This window comes from Anomaloglossus baeobatrachus, chromosome 7 (assembly GCF_048569485.1).
Source record: "Anomaloglossus baeobatrachus isolate aAnoBae1 chromosome 7, aAnoBae1.hap1, whole genome shotgun sequence".
In the NCBI taxonomy this organism is placed as follows: domain Eukaryota; kingdom Metazoa; phylum Chordata; class Amphibia; order Anura; family Aromobatidae; genus Anomaloglossus; species Anomaloglossus baeobatrachus.
In genome coordinates this window covers 162,313,560-162,338,043 of record NC_134359.1, presented here as the reverse complement: position 1 = coordinate 162,338,043, position 24,484 = coordinate 162,313,560, and the positions used below count along the sequence as shown (strand labels likewise).

Sequence of the window (24,484 nt, the reverse complement as noted above, 5' to 3'; positions counted from 1 at the left end):
GGTGTTGTAATGAGTGATTCACTACTAACATTTAAGCAGAGCCTGGATGCCTTTCTTGAAAAATTTAATATTACCAGTTATGTATATTAGATTTTATGACAGGGTATTGATCCAGGAAACTAGTCTGATTGCCGGATGTGGAGTCAGGAAGGAAATTTTTTCCCCATTGGAACTTGTTTGCCACATTGGGGGTTTTTTTGCCTTCCTCTGGATCAACATGTTAGGCTACGGGTTGAACTAGATGGACTTAGAGTCTCCCTTCAACCTTAAAAACTATGATACTATGATACTATGATACTGTCAGTGTTGCAGTTAATTGGTTTAACTGATGCCGGTGGGGCATGGCAGTGATCCAGGCATGGTTTGGGAGCTCGTGGCATGGCGTGTCGGGGTGTGCCTGAGTGGCCGTAAAAGGGAGCCAGTGATGTGGCTGGGTCCCTGTTGAGGAGGAGACAGGGTTACTTAAAAGTTGTTTAGTACTACGGGGTGGTACTGGCTTATAAGTAGGTTGGTGTGGAAAGGAATGAGGGGGATTCCTATTCGTTGTTTTGGGAACCGAGTCGTGGTATCAGGGGTGATTGATACATGGTGGTGGCCTTGTTATGGGGTGGCCATGGTGTCGTGGCCCGTATTGAAGGGCGATTTAAAAAAAAAAAGAATGAATAAATTGGGATACGGGTAGGTTCAAACAGATTTGAGGTGGCATGTGCGGTCACCAAGGATGATAGTAGTGCGGTGTAGTAAGGTGAGCTGGTAACGTTGGCTGATGCATATGGGAGGCTCAGAGCTTAAGTTGATGGATGGAAGGGTTTAACGGTTGGTTTCGGCTTGCAGGTTAGAGAAGCAAGCTTTGGGTGTGTGGGGGTCCAGGCCACGCAAGGTGTCACGTGGCCTGTCCTGTGGCGGGGGTAAGTCTGGTCCAGAGGCGGTTTAACGGATAATGTTATTTGATTGGAGAGTCACTTGTAGGATATAGTAGCTCCGGTTACAGGGATCTTGCAGGCATGAGGTCCTGCAAGGTTGGAGTATTGATCCGTAGGTGATTAATACCTCATCTCCGGCCCGGTGTGTGTTGCGGCCAGGGATCATGTTTTGGTGGTGGAAGGTGGTTTCTGGATTGGGCCTACCCAGGCTTACGTATTGTATTACATACTGTATTATTATGGTATTACCTATTGTTAAATGTTGGGGACGCCCGTTGGACGGCGCCCTCATGTGTTAGTGTGTAAACAATAGGCAATAAAGGGCTGCTGTGGCCAATTCAACCAAGTCATAAGCAGTGTCGGTGTGTTAATTATACAAGGTAGGGAGTAATTGGGAGTAATACAGGAATCAACCACCGGACAAATCCCTCCTGGAACTGTCAAGAAAGCCATGGAACCCATAGGGTGTAGGGGCGACATGACAGTCTGGAGGGTAGGGAGTTGATGGGGTTAAATGGTGATATTATCATAGGAAGATGGAAGAAGATGATGATTGGTTAGGGAGGGGAGTATGGTGGGAGGAAAAGGAGGAGCAGCATGGATATATAGGAGGAGGTGGGGCCAGTTACCTTCTCTTGCACTTCCTGGATGACAGCTTCCCACCCACCCTCCCTTCTATTGTGTATTGTTATTATTGTTATGTTTATATGCATGAATAATTAGTAACTTTTAAAGAGGCTTTATGTAAAAAAAGAAAAAAATAATAATGTGAAAAGAAAGGATTTGGGAAAGTGTTATATATATATATATATATATATATATATATATATATATATATATATATATATATAAAAAGAACAAAACAGGAAAAAGAATGCATACTGTTATTTGGGGATTCTTGTAAGTGGGGTGAATAAGTTGGTTGGTAAACTGGGAGTATTTGTGTATTTATATTATGTATATGTGAATGGTCAATATTAATAATGATGTTTATGTCCTTTGTCACAGTGGCGGGGTAGGTCTGGTCCAGAGGAGCTCTAATGGTTACTGGTGTTTGGATTGAGAGCCATTGGAAAAGGTACAATGGCTCCGGTTACTGGTGACTTGCAGGTACAAGATTGTCTGCAGGGTGGAAGTATTGCTCCGTTGGTGATCAATGCCTCATATATGGGTCAGGGTTGTTGACAAGGGTTATATATTAAAGAGTTGATGGTTGCCGGGGAGTCATAGGTGGGTACAGTGGCTCAGGTAATAGGTACTCGGAAGCACAGGGTTTTTTCGTCGGGGTAAGGGATTACTCCTTTGGTGAGTATTACCTCATATATATATATGGGATCGTTGTTATGGTCAGTGATCCTTTTGGTGACATGGTAGTCGCAGGAAGAGTCACTAGTTGGGTTTCTGGTTCTGGATCCAAGCGCAGGCTCGGGGTTCTGCACAGCATGGGGGTTTTGATCCGTAGGTGATTAATACCTCTTATCTCTGGGCTGGTTGCAGCCAGGGATGTTGTTACATTAAAGTCGCTAACAGGATTCAAGGTTTTGAGTTCACAGTTACTGTTACGCTCATGGGGGATTGATCCGTAGGTTATTGATGCCTCATATCTCTGGGCTGGAGGTTTGCGGCCGGGAATGACATGGGGTTTGGGGTGAAGAGTAAGGTGTCGGATTTGAGGCTCAGTTTATAATTGATGCAACTTGGGGGTTTAATCCGTAGGTGATTAATACCTCTGATCTCTGGGTCGGTGTGTTGCGGCCGGGGATCATGTTCTGGTGGTGGAATATATATACAGTGGCTTCGGTTACAGGGATCTTGAAGGCATGGGGTCCTGCAAGGTTGGGGTATTGATCCGTAGGTGATTAATGCTTCGTATCTCTAGGTTGGTGTGTTCCGGTTACAGAAAACTTGCAGGCATGAGGTCCTGCAAGGTTGGGGTATTGATCCGTAGGTGATTAATGCCTCGTATCTCTGGGTCGGTGTGTTGCGGCCAGGGATTGTGTTCTGGTGGTTGGAGTATGGCTTCTGGACCGGACTTATGGCGGGGGGTAGGTCTGGTCCAGAGGCGGTTTAACGGATAATGTTATTTGATTGGAGAGTCACTTATAGGATATAGTGGCTCCGGTTACAGGGAACTTGCAGGCATGAGGTCCTGCAAGGTTGGAGTATTGATCCGTAGGTGATTAATACCTCATCTCCGGCCCGGTGTGTTGCGGCCAGGGATCATGTTTTGGTGGTGGAAGGTGGTTTCTGGACCGGGCCTACCCAGGGTTACGTATTGTATTACGTACTGTATTATTATGGTATTGTGACGCCCTAGCAGCAGTCGGACTGCTCGGCAGACACTTTGATGAAAAACAAAAAGGTTTTTTACGGGGGAGAATATTTGTGACGCCACCTGCGGTGTGCGGTAATAAGGAATACCGCCGCTGCTGTATGGGAGTGCCGGGGCTGATGGTGTTGGGGCAGCCTGGTGGTAATTCCCTCCACAGGTAGGGGCCCCGGGACTCAGGGTAGGGAATAGGTAGGAACAGCCTATATTGATATAGGGCCGGCAGGGCGCTGGGGAGCCAGGGTACTCACTCAGGTGTGATGACGCATTCAGTGGACACAGACTCTGAGGTAAACAAAGTCTCTTGGTACTGCTGCACTCGGTGACTGCACGTGCGGTGGTCCCTTTCAGTGATTCTGTGGTGGACTGGAGCCTTCCTCCATACACTGTATACTGTGTGTGTCCCTGGCCCCGTTGGCTTGAAACCTTCGGGTCCCGTCCCTCTTTTTAATTGGGACCTGCTCTTAGCAGCTGGCACGTGGGATTTTCTGTGACTGCTCTGTGTGGGAAGTCCTATCCCTCCGCTGTGCTGACGCCGCTAATCTCTGAGCCGTCAAGTACAGGCCACTGTCTGCGACCCAGCCAGGCTCTCCTCAGGGAGCTCTTAATCCCCAGGTCCTCTCTCTTTTTCAGTTACTACCAACTGTCTAACTGACTCCTCCCACCAGCCTGTCTGACTCATAGGTGGGCGGTTCCTTTCCCAGCTGGAACCACGCCCCTGGTGTGCCTGACAAGTGTAGTGTTTGGGTGACTAGGATTTGTGCTGTTAGTACAGAATCACTGTTGCGGACCCCGGAACCAAGGAGGGTGGGCCCTGCACCAAGGATAGAGAATAGTGCAGTTCCCTGTGACACCCTGGACTAGTCCAGGGGCGTCACATTCCCCCTTGGTTAAACGTAGCTCGTCCCCGAGCTACAGTGCACCCAGAGTGTTTATTTTTATCTGCAAAAAGTGAACATTTTAATAAGAAAAACATATCTATCCATCCCACGCAGGGGAGGCACTTGAACCCAACGTTTCGCTTTCCCAATCCTTCATCCCACCCCCAAAGTTCCAAAAGGAGGCAAGCCACCGCTCCTGTTGGTGGCCAGACCTGGGCCATATGTCTCCCAGGTCTCTCCTCCACCTGTGTCTTCTCCTGTAGGTGGGGATGCAGTCCGTGGCTAAGAATGGGAAATAACCATTTACAATAGCACCAGTTCGTGCTGGCTACCACCAGTCCTGTAGCCAAAGGTCCATTTTCAATAAAACTTATCATTGGTCGTCAATCAGGTCATGAATCCAGGTAATTAAAATAAATCAACATTCTTCTTATCAACACTCTATATCAACATGTCTTACATGACTATCTTTAGCATGGAAAATAGTAGAATTAAAAGCATGGAAAATACTAAACATTTTTAAATTTACTCTATATTTAGACTATTTACATTAGGGTAGAGTAGCCGGGTTGCGCTACCATTCCTCATCTCTGAACCTATGTGGGGGCTGACCAAAGTTCACACGGGTGGACCTTCTCAGCTCCTGGCTTCCCTCTAACCCTTGTACTGTGGTGTTTGCTACTACCTGTTCCCCACTACTGGTGCTAGGTGTTGTAGGTGGTAATCTACGTGTTCGTGGTGCTGGTATGGGTACTTCTCTAGGTGCAATGATTTCAGGCCTCCTTGGTTCTGGTTCTTCCGCGGGTTGCGGGAATGTGAGTACAGGCACAATCACTGCTCCATTGTACATAGGCCAATCTTCCGGGAAGTCACCTAGGATGGTGTGGATCACTCTCTTCTTTTTCTCAGTCACTTGAGGTTGGGGCTGTTCTTCCTTCTGGATGTTCAGGGGTTCAGGGCACTTTTTCAAGTGGTCACGGGAAATTACAGCTGTGGTTCTTCCTTGGTCCTTGCTGACAAGACAGGTCTTCTGGTTGTTGAAATTGGAAGGCTGGACCACATATGGCTCTCTTTCCCACTGGTCGTCCAGTTTATGCATCTTTCTTTTTCTTTTTAAGACCACTTCTCCTGGTGAAAATGGAGGGGCTTGGGCTTGCTTGTTAAAGCTTCTTTCTTGCTTTTCCCTACTTTGGTCCAGATTCTCCTCGACATACTCTTGAATTTGCCTGTATTGAGCTCTACGCTTGGTATCCCAATCTGCATTTGGGGAATAAACTTCAGGCATCTCAACTTCCATCTCCAGATCCACTGGCAGTCTCCCAGGTCTAGCCCTCATGAGATAAGCGGGTGTGCATTTAGTGGAACTCACAGGAATACTATTGTACATGTCCACAAGATCTGGCAATTTTTCAGGCCACTCGTTCCGCTCCTCAAGGGGTAGAGTTTTCAGCAGGTTGATGACTACATAGTTCATCTTCTCACACATCCCATTTGTTTGTGCGTGGTAGGGGGCAGTGCGTATCTTCTTACACCCATACAATTTACAAAATTCCTGGAAGATTTCTGCTTCAAAAGCGGGACCTTGATCTGTTAGGACGTGATCTGGGTAACCGTGGGGTCTGCAGAAATGTGCCTGGAAAGCCTTCGCCGCAGTGCTGGCAGTTAGATCTTTGACAGGTACCACCACCAGGAATCTTGAATAGTGATCTACTATGGTGAGTGCATAGGTGTACCCATTCCTGCTTGGTGTGAGCTTGACGTGGTCTAAGGCAACGAGTTCTAGAGGCTGGGTAGTTACTATTGGTTGCAATGGCGCTCGCTGACTGGTGCTATCTTTTCTCCTTAATGTACATGGACCACAGTTCCTGCACCAAGCTTCTATGGTATCTCTCATCCCAGTCCAATAAAAGCGACTTCTCAGCAACATTTCCAACTTCTTCCAACCAAAGTGCCCAGCTCTATCATGATAGGCCTCCAACACCACTGGTGCATATGCTGTGGGTATTACTATCTGGCATATTCTCTCATGCGTTTTTGGATTAATGAGACTTCTGCACAACTTGCCTCCATGGAAACACAGACGACTTCTTTCTTTCCACAATTTCTTAGCTTCTTCTGGAGCATCTGGTTCAAGGTGTGAATCAGCCTCGGATATCAATGCCTTTATCAATCTGATTGCAGGGTCATTATCTTGGGCTTCTTGCCAACCATGGTGGGGCAATGGGTTGAAGGTCGCCTCTTGCTGATCACTATAATATCGGGGTTTCACTCTATCAGTAGGGCGATGGAAAGCAGGTATCTCAATCTCCTCCAGGTCATCTTCATGCCTCCCATCATCACACAACTGGGGCATCCTGGACAACGCATCAGCGTTAGCGTTCTTGCGACCAGCCCTGTACTTTATAGTGAAATCGTAATTTGCCAGTCGTGCTACCCACCGCTGCTCCAAAGCTCCAAGCTTCGCCGTGTCCAGGTGTGTCAACGGGTTATTGTCTGTATATACGGTGAATTTTGCAGAAGCCAGGTAATGCTTAAACTTCTCTGTCACTGCCCAAACAAGTGCTAAGAACTCCAGCTTGAAAGAACTATAGTTCTCAGGATTTCTTTCTGTTGGACGGAGTTTCCTGCTGGCGTATGCAATCACCTTTTCCTTGCCATCCTGTACCTGGGATAGAACAGCTCCCAGCCCCACGTTGCTGGCATCAGTGTACAGCACAAATGGGAGGTTATAGTCAGGATATGCCAGAATCTCATCTCCTGTCAAAGCTGACTTCATCCACTTGAAGGACTTCTCCTGCTCCTCACCCCATGTGAATGGAGAGCCAGAAGTCTTGCCGTGCTTTCTTTGTCCGACTAGGAGATCTTGTAAGGGGGATGCCATCTTGGTATAGCCTTTCACGAACCTCCGGTAGTACCCCATCAATCCCAGGAATTGGCGCACCTCTTTGATGTTCTGAGGCCTGGGCCAGTTCTGGATAGCTGTGATTTTCTCAGGGTCCGGAGCCACACCTTCGGCACTTACCACATGCCCCAGGTATTGGACTTTGGGCTTCAGCAGGTGACATTTGGAGGGTTTTAGTTTCATCCCGTACCTGGAAAGGGCTTCAAATACTTCTGCCAGATGTCCCAGATGCTCCTCATAGGTCTTGGAATATACAATTACGTCGTCCAGGTACAGCAGGACAGTCTCGAAGTTGCAATGGCCTAAACAGCTCTCCATGAGTCGTTGAAACGTACCAGGTGCATTGCACAGCCCGAATGGCATGCTGTTAAATTCACATAATCCCATCGGGGTGGCAAAGGCGGTCTTCTCGCGATCCTCCTCAGCAACGGACACTTGCCAATAACCACTAGTGAGGTCAAGGGTAGAGAAGTAATTTGCAGATCTTAATGCAGTCAAGGACTCTTCAATTCTGGGCAGTGGATAGGCATCCTTATGTGTGATGTTGTTAATTCTCCTATAGTCCACGCACATCCTCATAGTGCCGTCTTTCTTCTTCACTAGGACTAGCGGGGCTGCCCAGGGGCTGCAACTATCACGGATGACCCCAGCCTCCTTCATACTTCTCAGCATGTCTTTGGCACACTGGTAGTGAGCAGGTGGTATGGGCCTATACCTTTCCTTTATAGGTGGATGAATGCCTGTGGGTATATGATGCTGAACCCCTTTCACCCTCCCAAAGTCTAATGGGTGTTTACTAAACACTTGCTCATACTCCTGAACCACCCTGTAGACCCCTTGTTTTTGATGTAGTGGAGTGGAGTCAGTACCTACATGTAACTCTTGACACCACTGTTCTTGCTGAATCTGGGAACTGTCTGTGGCTGACTGATCTGGTGTGGCTGAGGACTTTACTGTCTGGATGAAATTCTCACTCACAGTGTACAATTTGGCTATGGTAGCATACCTGGGCAGTCTAACCTCTTCCTCCCCGCAATTCAACACTCGCACGGGCACTCTCCCCTTACGGACATCGACTACCCCTCTGGCTGTCAGTACTGTAGACCAGTGCTCTGAAGGTAGGGCCTCTACCACTGCCTGGTAATTCTGTCCACGGGAGCCTACAGCTGCCCTGCACCATATCATCATCTCACTCCGTGGGGGCACTACCACAGGAGCTGCATCCATTACCCGTACACCGCCAATTTCCCCACCAGACAAATTTACCTGTTGCCTCTGCTGGAGGTCTCGAATCTCTCTTTGCAGGACCCTCTGGCGTCCCGTTCCTGCAGTTTCAGAGAGCTGTTGGAGAAGAAACAATACTTCCCCCATACAATTCTCAATAACATTAGTCCCCAAAATCATCTTAGGGTTCCGGTCACTAGGGTCATTCTGCACTACTATGAGTCCTTGGCGTGCTAACTCCACCCTGCCCACCTTGATGGTTACCTCCTTGAACCCGAGTTGTGTTACTGGTAAACCATTTACAGCATAAATGGTGAGGTCATTGTCCGGTGGGGCGAGTTCCTCAGTTGACCAGAATTTGGTATACAGTACTTGGGGTATAGTTGTTACCTGGGAGCCGGTATCAAGAAGTGCTGAAGTCGGAATCCCATCCAAGGTGATGGAAACGATGGTCCTTCCTCCAACATACCGCTCCCGCCAGTCTGCTGGGCCTTGTTGATTTAGTCCTGGGGAGTGGCCCTTGGCCCCAGGGGTGGCCCGTTTAAAGGACAATAACGGGCGTAGTGACCAGTCTTGTTGCACCTATAACAAACAAGGTTTTCATACCGGTCACGGTTCCTTCCTCTGTATGTCGAGGTCCTCCCTCTCATCCAAGGGACGTCATCTGGGCAGTTAGCAAGCTGGATCTTCTCCGCCGGCTTGGTCTTGGGCTTGAGCTGCATTGCCTCTAGGATCCTTGCAACATCACTGCTCAGCTGCTGCACCTGTAAAGACAAATCACTGGTATCGCCTGCAGGCGCTGCTGGGGTCTTTGGCTCTGGCAGTGCTCTAACAGGAGGTGGCACATGTAGAGGAGAAGTGCCGGCTTGCCAGGACGTAGCAGGAGAATCAGTTGGCTCTGGGGTTTGCAAAGCCTTGATGGCTCGGTCTTTTAAAACAGCAAAGTCCATTGCAGGATATTCCAGAGTCCACAGCCGTAGCTGCTTGCGGTCCTCCACTGACCCCAGGCCTTGCAGAAACTGTTCAACAAGCACCTTGTTTCCTTCAGCTTCACTGATGGGAATGGTTAGTTTGAGAGTCCGTAGCGCTGATTGCAGCCTCAGAGCATAGTCTCTAATGCTTTCTTGTGGGCGCTGCTTGCAGTTGTAAAACTTTATCCGGAGTTCTGCCTCAGTGCGGTTTTCAAAGGAAAGTCGCAGACGTTCAAAAATGGCAGTTACTGAGGCCCGGTCCTGATCTGTCCAGGTCTCCGCCTCCAGCTCTGCAGCGCCTGATAACTGGCCGAGTAGTACAGACGCTTGCTGCCGGTCATTCATCCCAAACATATCCAGGAGTGTGCGGATTTTTCTTTTGAATCCTTGCAGAGTGTCAGGGGAACCATCATATTGTGGTAGCCAGGTAGCGCCTGGCACATACGGTAAAGTCATTGGCATTATCTGCGCGGTCGCTCGTGCGTCCATGTCACCTTGATCTTGAGGGGGAACTGCCGCTGCGCTCGCTTCACCCGGCGCCGACATCTTTCTATGCCCCCTTGGTTTTCAGCAGCAAGATGGCGGCAACTGAATTTTTTTTTTTTTTATTCACTTTGGGCTCAACAGTTTTGGAGAAGGCGCACATCACCCAGGTTAGTGGGTCCAGTCCAATCCTGTTCGTGACGCCAAAAATCAATGTGTGACGCCCTAGCAGCAGTCGGACTGCTCGGCAGACACTTTGATGAAAAACAAAAAGGTTTTTTACGGGGGAGAATATTTGTGACGCCACCTGCGGTGTGCGGTAATAAGGAATACCGCCGCTGCTGTATGGGAGTGCCGGGGCTGATGGTGTTGGGGCAGCCTGGTGGTAATTCCCTCCACAGGTAGGGGCCCCGGGACTCAGGGTAGGGAATAGGTAGGAACAGCCTATATTGATATAGGGCCGGCAGGGCGCTGGGGAGCCAGGGTACTCACTCAGGTGTGATGACGCATTCAGTGGACACAGACTCTGAGGTAAACAAAGTCTCTTGGTACTGCTGCACTCGGTGACTGCACGTGCGGTGGTCCCTTTCAGTGATTCTGTGGTGGACTGGAGCCTTCCTCCATACACTGTATACTGTGTGTGTCCCTGGCCCCGTTGGCTTGAAACCTTCGGGTCCCGTCCCTCTTTTTAATTGGGACCTGCTCTTAGCAGCTGGCACGTGGGATTTTCTGTGACTGCTCTGTGTGGGAAGTCCTATCCCTCCGCTGTGCTGACGCCGCTAATCTCTGAGCCGTCAAGTACAGGCCACTGTCTGCGACCCAGCCAGGCTCTCCTCAGGGAGCTCTTAATCCCCAGGTCCTCTCTCTTTTTCAGTTACTACCAACTGTCTAACTGACTCCTCCCACCAGCCTGTCTGACTCATAGGTGGGCGGTTCCTTTCCCAGCTGGAATCACGCCCCTGGTGTGCCTGACAAGTGTAGTGTTTGGGTGACTAGGATTTGTGCTGTTAGTACAGAATCACTGTTGCGGACCCCGGAACCAAGGAGGGTGGGCCCTGCACCAAGGATAGAGAATAGTGCAGTTCCCTGTGACACCCTGGACTAGTCCAGGGGCGTCACAGTATTACCTATTGTTAAATGTTGGGGACGCCCGTTGGACGGCGCCCCCTTGTGTTAGTGTGTAAACAATAGGCAATAAAGGGCTGCTGTGGCCAATTCAACCAAGTCATAAGCAGTGTCAGTGTGTTAATTATACAAGGTAGGGGGTAATTGGGAGTAATACAGGAATCAACGACCGGACAAATCCCTCCTGGAACTGTCATGTGATCACCGAACAATCAAGCGTTTCTTGGCAACTAGCCAACATGGTCGCAAGAAGCGTGTTGGGCAAAAAAGGTGCAAAATAACTGCCCATGAATTGAGGAAAATCAAGTGTGAAGCTGCCAAGATGCCATTTGCCAACAGTTTGGCCATATTTCAGAGCTGCAACATTACTAGAGTATCAAAAAGCACAAGGTGTGCTATACTCAGGGACATGGCCAAGGTAAGCAAGGCTAAAAAACGACCACCTTTGAACAAGAAACATAAGATAACGTCAAGACTGGGCCAAGAAATATCTTAAGACTGATTTTTCAAAGGTTTTATGGACTGATGAAATGAGAGTGACTCTTGATGGGCCAGATGGATGGGCCAGAGGCTGGATAAGTAAAGAGCAGAGAGTTCCACTCCGACTCAGACGCCAGCAAGGTGGAGGTGGGGTACTGGTATGGGCTGGTATCATCAAAGATGAACTTGTGGGACCTTTTCGGGTTGAGGATGGAGTGAAGCTCAACTCCCAGACCTACTGCCAGTTTCTGGAAGACAACTTCAAGCAGTGGTACAGGAAGAAGTCGGTATTGTTCAAGAAAAACATGATTTTCATGCAGGACAATGCTCCATCACACGCATCCAACTACTCCACAGCGTGGCTGGCCAGTAAAGGTCTAAAAGATGAAAAAATAATGACATGGCCCCCTTGTTCACCTGATCTGAACCCCATAGAGAACCTGTGGTCCATCATAAAATGTAAGATCTACAGGGAGGGAAAACAATACACCTCTCGGAACAGTGTCTGGGAGGCTGTGGTGGCTGCTGCACGAAATCATGATCGTAAACAGATCAAGCAACTGACAGAATCTATGGATGGTAGGCTGTTGAGTGTCATCATAAAGAAAGGTGGCTATATTAGTCACTAACTTTTGGGGGTTTTGTTTTTGTATGTCAGAAATTTTTATTTCTAAATTTTGTGCAGTTATATTGATTTACCTGGTGAAAATAAACAAGTGAGATGGGAATATATTTGGTTTTTATTAAGTTGCCTAATAATTCTGCACAGTAATAGTTGCCTGCACAAACAGACAAACAGCCTCCTAAGATAGCCAAATCTAAAAAAAAAACCATTCCAACTTCCAAAAATATTAAGCTTTGATATTTATGAGTCTTTTGGGTTGATTGAGAACACAGTTGTTGATCAATAATAAAAAAATCTTCTAAAATACAGCTTGCCTAATAATTCTGCACACGGAGTATTTAAAAATATTTGCAGTTTGCATTGTGACATCTGGTGACAGATCAGTTTTAATCCCTTGATTGCTTACTATTGGTATAAGTAACACAATCTGAAACTGGGGGCCCCACGTGTAGTCATCCATGTGCTAATTTTTATAAAAACAAAACTGTAAAAATACAGAATTTTTCCAGCATAAAGTAAGACTTCATAAACTCAAGGGTGGAAAAAATGGAAAATGGAGGCTAAAGGGTACTTTACATGCTGCAACATTGCTAGCGATCTCGATAAAAACAAAAAAAAACAAGAAAAAAAAAACAAAAAAACATTGCTAGCGATCTCGTTAGCGATGTGAAATTCTAAATCGCAAGTGCGATCTTTCGGGAGCGCACATACGCTATTTTACGCATGTGCGATCTCAAAAGATCGCACTTGCGATCTAGAATTTCACATCGCTAACGAGATCGCTAGCGATGTCGCAGCATGTAAAGTACTCTTAAGATGAAAATGGGTTAGTTTATGCAGACCACATAGTGTAATGTAAATAACTTTATTACTTACTTTTTTTTATTACTTTTATGAATAATAAAAGCTTAGGGTTACATTTTAGTTTACCTTTTTGGTCCATTCAACTATATTGTGTTCCGTAAACATATCAAAGGTATCGTGGAAAAGAGCGTGCAGTTTTTCCTGGACCAAAGAGATTGTTATTTTTGAAATGGGAAGTTGTGCCACCTGGGCAATGACATCAGCTACTCTTCCAGATCCCTCTACAATGACGCATGGAGTGTTGTTGCTAATGGCATTGTAGATTGTCTGAGTGAACAAAATGGACATTTAATACAAATTAGTGTTGAACTTGATATGCAACATACCATATATTTCTTCAAAGCAATGAAACAAAACATGCACATGCTCTCCTGAACCTTACATCAAGGGTGCCAGGTCCTCCCTCTAGCACAACGCAGACTATTGGGATCTTAATAGCAACTCCTACCATTAGATAAGAAAGATAAGAAAATTAGACAAGCAATTACAAACCACAGTCTTTGGAGGGATTCAGAGAGGTGTATGGAAAATTGTCTATTTTTTGGATGGAAAAAACTGACCATTATTTATACATATGGTGTTTTGTATGTCCACATCTTTTACATCTGTATGACATCTATATGCCTGTTGTTTTGCATCCATAATTAAAAAAAAATCTTCTAAAAAAATGGCAGAATTATTCAGATATAAATTAATTAAACTCCAATTTTTTAAAAATTCACATTTGCAAAAATTAGGATTTTTTTTTTGTAATTCACTTCGATGCAGATGCAATCAACTAATACTAGATATAGTTCACCAGCTACAGTGGAGTTCAGATTAGTAAGCCCTTTAGAATTTGGAGCTGTGACAATTTTTTGCCAAAATTAAACTTAAAGGGAACTTGTCACCAACATTATGTTGCCCTCACTAAGGACAGAAGAAAGTAATGACAAACACTAATTTCAGCATTTGTTTTCTTATGTGCTGTTTGTAATCTGTGTATCAGATGATTACTTTTATTTTTTTCTTAATATTGTATCTCCATATTTACACCTATGTTGATGCTAAAGTTACAAAATAATTTTTATTTTCTTTTACCTCCTTTCTCTTTGGTTTGTTCTGAAATAAACTTCTCCAACTTGGCCCTTAAAAGAATTTCAACACCATATTTGCCATTTGTCCCATCATCAACAAGGATAAAGTGAGAATGATTATTATCTAAGCAGGATAAACTTCCTTGATTTTCCTCATCTATATGGTACTGAGCTGGATATGATCCCTGGAAAAAAAGTGCAAATATGACATTTCAGAAAAACAAGTAAAATATAAGAACGTGTAATATGTCAAACATAACATCAATATATTTGGCGCATCTTATTAGTGTTGTGTGTCTACATGCTCTTTGCCAGAAAGGTACTCAAGTCATGGACTGAAGTAGCATTTCTGGCATAAGAAACAGTGGTACTTTTGCTGAATTTGATGAACGGGAATACCCATGCTTCAACCCGCATCAAATCCTCTCCAGCTCTGCCCAGATTAGTGGAGCTGCTTCTAACTGGAGTGAAAACATTTTGAAAAGTCAGAAAATTTCTGTTGCAATTTTGCTTTGTGCAACATAAAATCCTACTTTATAAAGCACTTTATACAGCACTTTATACCAGTTTTCTGGAATAAAAATTGTGATGATTTGGCCCCAATGTATAAAATCAAAATGTCCTTTTTTTGCATTAAATATGTTGTTTTACTCTTGGTTAAATAAAAGAAAACTTATTGTTTTGGAATAAACTATACATTTTTGTATTCTTTTATTATTAGCATTGTTCTGTTAATGAGAGTGAGGAATCTAGTAGATGAGCATGAAAGCCAAAACAAAATCAAACCTTTCTTGCCTTCCCTGGAGTCTTTGAACAGACGCTTGTTTTCACCCGAGCTACTGGAAAGGTTCATGGTTTTGTGATGAATGTACTAAGGTGAGAGAATTAACCACAAATGTATGTGATTTGTGAGAAAATTTCCCACAGCAATCTATATATATAATTGCCTTATTCTGTCTGTCTGTCTGTCTGTCTGTCTATCTGTCTATCTGTCTGTCTGTCATGCTCCGAAATTGTGTCCTTACGGTGACACAAAGCTGATTGGCCGCTGGGCTCGCCATGGCCCCGCCCCCCCACACGGATTGGCCTCTCGCCCCGGCTCTCTGCAGGCCCCGCCCCCCTCACGCAATCCACGCTCGCTCTGGCCCAACTGACACGGAGCCCCGATTCCCAGGTGAGTAAACACACACACATCAGATCACACTCACTCTCACACACACCTCACACATCACAACATGCTGGGATATCGCTTGCTTCTACACCGGCTCCGTCAGGATCCCAGCAGCGCCAGACATAACCTTGCGATGCTGGGATCTTCACGGAGGCCGTGAAAGCTGGTAACCATTATACACATCGGGTAACTAAGGTCCCTTAGTTACCCGATGTGTATCATAGTTACCAGTGTACACCGGCTCACACTCACTCTCACACACACCTCACACACACATCACACACACATCACATCGCATCCACACATCAAGGTCCTGCAGCGCCGGAAAATACAGACACATAACAGCACACACACATAACAGCACACACATACACACACACAAATCAGATCACACTCACACACACACACACACACATCACATCGCATCCACATACTCACAACATCCTGGGATATCGCTTGCTTCTCGGCCTCGATACTGTGCTGTTGTGATCTTCCAGGACCTGCCGGAGGATCACATGGCCAGAAGCATGTGATATCCCCGGATGTTGTGAGTATAAGCGCGTATGTGCGATATCGTCAGTGTCTGTGTGTGTGAGTGGATGCGATCGGGTGTGTGTGAGTGGATGCGATCGGGTGTGTGTGAGTGGATGCGATCGGGTGTGTGTGAGTGGATGCGATCGGGTGTGTGTGAGTGGATGCGATCGGGTGTGTGAGTGTCGGCAGAGGAGCACGGCGTGCTGGAGGAGGCTGGGAGCAGAGAGGCTGATCATGGGGAAGGCTGGGAGGAGAGAGGCTGATGGTGGGGGAGGCTGGGACGAGGGAGGCTGATGCTGGTGGAGGCTGATGCTTGGGGAGGCTGGGAGCGGAAGGCTGATGCTGAGGGAGGCTGGGAGAGGGAGGCTGGGAGGAAGGAGGCTGGGAGGAGAGAGGCTGATCCTGGGGAAGGCTGGGAAGGGGAGGCTGATGCTGGGGGAGGCTGGAAGGAGAAAGGCTGGAAGGAGAGAGGCTGATGCATGGGGAGGCTGATGCTGGGGGAGGCTGGAAGGAGAGAGGCTAATGCTGGTGGAGGCTGATGCTTGGGGAGGCTGATGCTGGGGGAGACTGGGAGGGGAAGGCTGATGCTGAGGGAGGCTGGGAGGAAGGAGGCTGGGAGGAGAGAGGCTGATCCTGGGGAAGACTGGGAACGGGAGGCTGATGCTGAGGGAGGCTGGAAGGAGAGAGGCTGATGCTGGGGGAGGCTGGAAGGAGAGAGGCTGATGCTGGTGGAGGCTGATGCTTGGGGAGGCTGATGCTGGGGGAGACTGGGAGCGGAAGGCTGATGCTGAGGGAGGCTGGGAGAGGGAGGCTGGGAGGAAGGAGGCTGGGAGGAGAGAGGCTGATCCTGGGGAAGGCTGGGAAGGGGAGGCTGATGCTGGGGGAGGCTGGAAGGAGAGAGGCTGATGCTGGTGGAGGCTGATGCATGGGGAGGCTGATGCTGGGGGAGACTGGGAGCAGAAGGCTGATGCTGAGGGAGGCTGGGAGGAAGGAGGCTGGGAGGAGAGAGGCTGATCCTGGGGAAGGCTGGGAAGGGGAGGCTGATGCTGAGGGAAGCTGGAAGGAGAGAGGCTGATGCTGGGGGAGGCTGGAAGGAGAGAGGCTGAGGCTGGGAGGAGAGAGGCTGATGCTGGGGAAGGCTGATGCTGAGGGAGGCTGGGAGGGGAAAGCTGATGCTGGGGAAAGCTGGGAGGACGGAGGTTGGGAGGAGAGAGGCTGATCCTGGGAAGGCTGGGAGAGGGAGGCTGATGCTGGAGGAGGCTGGAAGGAGAGAGGCTGATGCTGGCGGAGGCTGATGCTGGGGAGGCTGGGAGAGGGAGGCTGATGCTGAGGGAGGCTGGGAGGAGGGAGGCTGGGAGAGGTAGGCTGAGAGAAGAGAGGCTGATGCACACACACACACACACACACGCACTGCACAACACACCACACACACACACACACACTGGGAACCACAAACAACTGCCCTACACAGACACCCACACATACAGACAACGCTGCACACACAGACAACGCTGCACACACAAACACCGCGGCACACACAAATATACGCACATACCGCACAACACACACATTGCTCAAAACATACCTCCCCCCAAAACACACCACACACACACAAACCGCGCAACACACACACAACGCTACAGACACACAGCGCTCCACAAACAACGCAACACACGCAACACACATACAACACCGCTCTCACCCCCCGTCACACCCAGACAACACCCAGAACATGTACAGCGCCTACACAAACACTTGGTAACTACAGACAACAACATCTCTCTATATATATATATATATAACAAAAATCATACATGAACTACACAATACGTAAATTCTAGAATACCCGATGCGTAGAATCGGGCCACCTTCTAGTGATTAATAAGAGGTCTGAGAGATTTCTAAATAAGTTTAGTTTATTTTTATTAATACTAAGCATAGCAATTAAAATGAATTGTACAAGAATCCACATAAACAATTTAATTAAAAAGTGAATCTCACAGGAATACCTGCCATTATCGCAAACAACAGAACAACATGCTTTAATGGCAGATGCAACAATCCTGTAGAATTTTGGTAAACATCAGTAGTGTTTTACTGCTCTATTTTAGGCTTCGAACAGATATTCATTTTTCACTTGTGTTTTATCGGTGAAAAACAAGGAGAAAATCCAGCACCAAATGAAAAAAAAAGTTAAAAATATGATTTATTTATATCCATTAAAAACTAGCAACGTGCAGGAAAAAAATAGAAAGGGGGCATTCCAAAGAAACCACCTTATACGTTTTGGACATCCATGTCCTTATCTACGAGTAAAGACATGGAAGTCCAAAAAGTGTAAAGTAGTGCATTTGAAATCACCCCTTTACTATTTTTTTCCTATTTTTGTCCTGTACTTTGCTGAATTTTAAGGATATAAACGAACCATATTTTAAACTTTTTTTTAATTTGGTGCTTGATTTTTTTGTTGTCTTTCGTGTCTTGCTGCCGGGGACCCCAGTCCAGCCACATCTGAGCATATTCCTTGTCTGGATGTTACCATATATATGGCCTTGACTTCTTATTGTGAGTTGATATTTTTTCTATTTTTTGTTTTAGCCATGGTTTTCACAAATAGAACAAGTGCGTATTATAGTCTATTGGGGTTGTTCACATATTCATGTTTTTTATGGGATCAACTGTCCTTCAGAAGATCACATACTGTAGATATATCCATTGTTTATCATCATCATAGATCAAAATCAACCATACAAGTCTATGGCCCCTATTCATTTACACCAGTGCTTTTCAGGAGGCAGAGTGGAGTTTGAGGTGCCTTGCCACAAATTTTATTCTGGACAGGGACTGGAATAAGATTTATCGCATGACACTACTGGTCTTAGAATTGATGATCAGGTGTCAAAACACCTTAACACATCCTGTCCTACACCAGCTTTGATCACTTTGACCACGAAAGCTGAGCAAAAATGGAGTGAAAATGCAAAAAACTGATATTACACAAAAGTTTAGAAACGTTTTAAAGATTTCTGGCGTAAAAGCTTTGATGAATCGGGGCTTTGAGTCTGATAATCATGTAAAAGACACTAATGGCATCAGTATGCAGTATATGTGCTTATTAATATTTTAATCTATTAGTGAAGCTGTGTAATTTATTTGTCCATATGTGAAAATCACTGATGAAACACTGATGGTAAATACTGTTCAAAAATTCATGAGACTTGAATCCAAAACATCAATGACACTTGTAACATTTTGTGAACAAAACAAATGCTGACATTTGAATGAGGCTTTAAACTTAGATGTTGACAGGTGTTTCATATGTACCAAGCTATGGGAGAAGTGCCCACTGGGTAGCTCTTCTGAGCCTCCTTGCTATTATTATTTACAGGCTTGTCTCTTATTGTGGAACAGACTAGTCAATCATTTTGAGCAGGGCATGGGGAAGCAGAATAGGTTTCACAACAAACACTTCTTCTCGAGCGCTGATGCATAAGGATGGAAGTACACAGCAGCATGTGTCGCACAACAGCATTTCTGGGAACAGTTGCATGACAAAAACAATTTTGCAACTTGTTTGTGATTTGCTGTCGCACACCTATTATAGAGCTCTGATTTTGCTGTAAATAAAATAGCCAAGTTTTAGATAAGTCAGAAAAAAATAGCATGTCATGTGCAAGTGTTATGTATCGCATGTGGCGCATGTGTGAAAGTAAGGACTGAGTAAATGTCTTCAGGCCTGATAAAACTTAATAGAGTATGGAATTCTACTTTTTAAACAAAGAACTACTAAGAGAGTGTTACAAAGCTGGGTGAATGCAGGGAGTGTCTGTACTTATTATGCAGCTATTTACACTGCTTTTTACTACTATTTATAAAGCTTTTATACATAATAACAATAACAATTTTATTTATATAGTCCCAACATATTCCGCAGCACTTTACAATTTAGATGCATAAATTGTATGCATTTACTAAGAATATGTGTAGTACAGGGTTCAACCTACTATTAGTTGGATATCTCTAGAAATCAAAATACTGTACTTGTGTTGGTCCTAAAACTTCTGAGTAGTGAAAACTGCTTCTCTAAAGTCATTGGAGTTCACTAATGAACACAGGACATTTTTTTGAGAAACAGAAACAAAAAAATACACGGTTAACAAGTAGGGATGAGCGATTGTATTCGCCACTATTCGGTATCCGATGGATAATGGGGTATTCGTACTAATCGCTATCCGACGAATAAAACAGTATCCGTTCCGATACTTTTAGTTTCATTTCTGACTTCCTGGAGCCTGTTTTCCAGCCACTGAACACATCTGATGTTACTTGCCTTCACAGTAATGCCGTAGCCATCTTTGTTGTGGTGTTACTGTGATTGGCTTAGCTGCACAGCATCATAGGGGCTATATAAGCCAGCGGCCATTTTGGTCAGTTGGTCTCTCTCTCTGTCAGTCTCTCCCTCTCCCCCCCTCTCTCATACTCACCGATCACTGACCAATCACCAGCGCGGTGCTGCACGGCTGTCACACTGCTCTGGCAGCTTCTCCTGCTTTTAAAAATGCCGGTCGCTCATTATTCCATCTCATATTTCCTGATTTCCTCGCCAACCGACGCCTTTGATTGGTTGCATTCAGATGAGCCCCCACGCTGATTGACAGTTGTCTCACTGCAACCAATCACAGCCGCTGCTTGGCGGGTCTATAACGTGCAGTAAAATAAATAAATAATTTTTTAAAAAAATGACGTGCGGTGCGACCCAATTTTGATATCAGCCAAGATAAAGCCAAACGGCTGAAGGCTGGTATTCTCAGGATGGGAAGCCCCACATTATGGGGAGCTCCCCAGCATAAAAATATCAGCCAACAGCCGCCCAAAATTGCCGCATCCATTAGATGCAACAGTCCCGGGACTCTACCCGGCTCATCCCGAATTGCCTTGGTGTGGTTGCCCATAGCTGCCACTAAGTCCTAGGATAATAATCACAGGCGTCTTTGAGACACCCCCATGATTAAACTGTAAGTGAAAGTAAATAAAATCCTTTATTTGGCATAAAAGACAAAAAAAATCACCCTCTTTCACCACTTTATTAAAATCCCAAAACACTACTCCAGGTCCGACGTAATCCACATGAGGTCCCATGACGCTTTCAGCTCTGCTACATCGGAAGCTGACAGCGAGCGGCCATAGAGCACGACCGTTCTCTGTGGGCTCCACAGAGCAACTGAAGTGACTGGCGCTGTCAGGGATGACGTCACTCAGGTTACTCGCGGCCACCGCTGGATCCTCCAACTGTCTCAACTGACTACAGCTGTGGCCGTGGATAACCTGAGTGACGGCACCACTGATCACCCGGCTCACTTCAGTCACTCAGGGGACTCAACGCAGGTGAGGCCATGGTGTGCAGTGATGCAAAGATCTTTGAGCACCCAAGACCAGAAGAAAGCCATGTTGTTGGCCGTGACATGCTGGGCAAATGGGTGGAAGTGTTTGAGGATGATGAGACACAGTTACACTCAAGTCAGCATGAAACCTCCATTACCAAAGATGTTGACCTTCAGGAATGTGAAGACGACCTGGTCGATGATGAGGTGACTGATCCAACATGGACGGGTGGCATGGATTGTGAGAGCAGCAGCACAGAGGAGCATGTACCCATAGTCCGCAAAAAGGCTGTAAGAGATAGGTTTTCGATCACTGCCAGAGGTCAACCAACTGTACACATGACACCACCACCTGTGAGTCCTTCGGACTAAATGACTGCCATTTGTCAAATCTGTCAGACCAAGCTTAGCAGAGGCAGAAATACTTCCAGCTTGGGCACTTCCAGCATGAGAAACCATATGTTAGTTAGATCATTAGCAAATAATACCCATTAAAATTACTCTTTATTCATAATTGATTAAAACCTGCCTGTTGGCCGATGTTCTGCAGATTACTAGCAACCATTGTGAAGTCTGGATCCACAGACACCTCGGGTGCATTAACACTTTGGTCAGTCAGACCATACAGAGAGCGTTTCAATAAATAAATCAGTGGAATGGTAATGGTGATAAGAGCATCATCATTGCTCACAATGTTGGTACAGTAATCAAAATTGTCTAGGACCTGACAAATGTCTGCAATCCTCACCCACTATGCAGTAGTTATGTCTGGCAGCTGCATCTGACGGGCATGGTCCAGCTGGAAATGGGATACTGCCCTCTGCTGCTCATGGATCCTGGCCAACATATGATAGGTTGAATTCCATCTCGTAGGGAGGTCACATATCAGTCTTAGACTAGGCAAATGTAAGCGCTGCTGCAGCACTGCCAGGCCAGCAAAAGAGGGAGATGACTTCGGGAAATGGGCACTAATACATCGTACCTTGGTAAGTAAGTCTGGTATCTCAGGGTATTTTTTGAGAAAGTGCTGAACTACTAAGTTCACAATGTGGGCCATACAAGGAACGTGTACAAGCTTTCCAAGCTTTAAAGCCACCACCAGATTACGACCATTATCTCACACTGCCATCCCTGGACGGAGGTCCAACGGTGCAAGCCACTCATCTATCTGCTCAGTTATTGCTTTCAAAAGCTCAGGTGCCATGTGCGATTTGTCACCAATACGCTGATGAGCTTCAGTAGAGCGTGTTGCTGCTTAGCCGAGGCAGTGCTGCAGAGATCCCAGCTGGGGAATGCTGTCGATGGTTGGACACCGGCGGATGTTGAGGAGGATGCACAGGAGCCAGATGAAGAGTAGGAGGAGGGAGTTGTTCCTGTGTAGGAGGCAACTGAAACTTTGATTAAAGTGGGGCCCGCTATTCTGGGTGTGAGAATTATATGGGTTGTTGCCGTCTCAGACTCTGTACAAGCTAACACCAGGTTCACCTAGTGTGCCATCAGTGAGATGTAGCATCCCTGTCCACGTCCGCTTGTTCACGTGTCTGTGGTTAAGTAGACCTTCCCTGTTATGGCATTGATAAGAGTTCGTTTGATGTTTCTGGACACGTGATTGTGGAGCGCGGGGATGGCAAAATGAGTAAAATAGTGGGGGCAAGGCACAGAGTACCGATGTTCTGCGACCGCCAAAAGGTTGTGGAAAGCCTATCAATCGTGCAATGTGTGCAGTTATGGTTTCTGCCCTTGGGTGCGTAATGGGGTTTTTTTGCTTCTTTTCGAAGGTCTGCGGTATGGACAACTGAACGGAACGCTGGGACACTGAAGCGCATGTGGTCGATGATGATTGAGTGTGGCCAACATCAGTTTAGGAGAAGGAGGCATCAGCGCCACCTTCTTGCACACGAGTTTAGGAAGCAGGCAGCCCAGGGGAAGTGGCAGTGTTTTGAGTCTAGAAATCGTGTTTTTTACCTAGAGCTTTCAACCACCTAGTGGTGTGCTTGGCTAACATATGGTTTAATCAACCAAAAATATATCTGGGGTACTTCAAAGAGTTAGACCATTAGCAAATAACATCCATTAAAATTACTCTTTATTCATAATTGATTAAAACCAAATATTTCAACCATCCAAACAAGCACACAGTGTGCGTGCAGTGTGCTAATACACACTTGGTAGAAAGGTATTTGAAGATGGTATAGAGGGGCTTGAGGTGAATGTGATAAATAGATTATATCGGAATTAGACACTAGTAAATATATGTTTCCCTCCTCTTGGTCCTACCTAACAATGGGGCGGTAAGCACCCTAGATGTGTGGTGCCCCCATTCCACGATGGCTTGCCCTCTCTGCTTCTATCTACCTTGTAATAATTCTACCACCAATCTCTAAAAAGTGCAAGGTGCAGTAAATCAGCACATAAATGTCAGACACATCATGAGTAAAGGCTGCTTCGCACGCAACGACATCGCTAACGAGATATTGCTGGTGTCACGGAATTTGTGACGCACAGCCGGCCTCATTAGCGACGTTGTTGCGTGTGACACCTAAGAGCGACCGCTAACGATCAAAAATACTCACCTAATCGTTGATCATTGACACGTTCATTTTCAAAATATCGTTGCTGGTGCTGGACGCAGGTTGTTTGTCGTTCCTGAGGCAGCACACATCGCTATGTGTAACACCCTGGGAACCACGAACAACAGCATTCCTCCGTCCTTCGGCAACAAGGTGGGTGTGTCGTTAATGCAGCTGGTCTCCGCCCCTCCACTTCTATTGGCGGGCCGCTGTGTGACGTCGCTGTGACGGCGCACAAACCTCCCCCTTAAAGAAAGAGGTTGTTCGCCACCCACAGCGACGTCGCTAGGAAGGTAAATATGTGTGACGCATCCTAGCGACATTGTTAGCCACGGGCAACGATTTGCCCGTGACGCACAAATGATGGGGGCGGGTGCGATCGCTAGTGACATTAGTAGCGATGTTGCAGCGTGTAAAGCACCCTATATACTGTATTAATTGGAAGAATCTCAATACAGATGTGATTTCAATAACAGAGTTCATATCAGAAAGAGGACGGCACTCACCAAAATCCAGTAGATTCTTTATTAGAAAAGGTGCAGTAAAAGCGTCAGAAGTAGAACTGTCAGCAGGCCCCCTCACGGATGACGGCTGTTTCACGTATGAATACGCTTCCTCGGGTCCATGTGGACAGGCATAGATGCCTTATGAGAGAGCTGTGTGAGGTCTACATTATTGTCCTGATGCGATTTGTATCAATCAGTTATAATAATGATGCCCAGAGTAGGACTTTACCAGATGCCTCAGGGTCAGTGCCGAATAGCATACCCTCTTGTTTAGTCTGCTGAATAGATACAGTACCAATATTATCTATATATCACCTCAAATGAGAATATCTAATAACCAGTACCCCGCAGAGTAGATAGATAGTTGGCAGTAAAAATATTGGCAAATAAGTATATAGTAAGGTATCACCACAGTTGTCAATAGGATACCTTACTATTT

General features: G+C 46.2%; 1 protein-coding gene across 5 annotated transcripts in view; it reads right to left on the bottom strand.

Annotated features, from left to right (window-relative positions):
* The window catches only part of TRPM2 (transient receptor potential cation channel subfamily M member 2), a 2,537,250-nt gene that overhangs the window by 1,660,973 nt on the left and 851,793 nt on the right, over positions 1 to 24,484 (bottom strand). For all 5 annotated transcript variants that reach the window (XM_075317785.1, XM_075317788.1, XM_075317787.1 and 2 more), the window contains 3 exons: positions 13,888 to 14,068; positions 13,190 to 13,251; positions 12,874 to 13,074 (listed from right to left, as the gene is read on the bottom strand). In XM_075317785.1, coding sequence (XP_075173900.1) covers positions 12,874 to 13,074; positions 13,190 to 13,251; positions 13,888 to 14,068 — 444 coding nt within the window. The remainder of the gene's footprint in view (positions 1 to 12,873; positions 13,075 to 13,189; positions 13,252 to 13,887; positions 14,069 to 24,484) is intronic.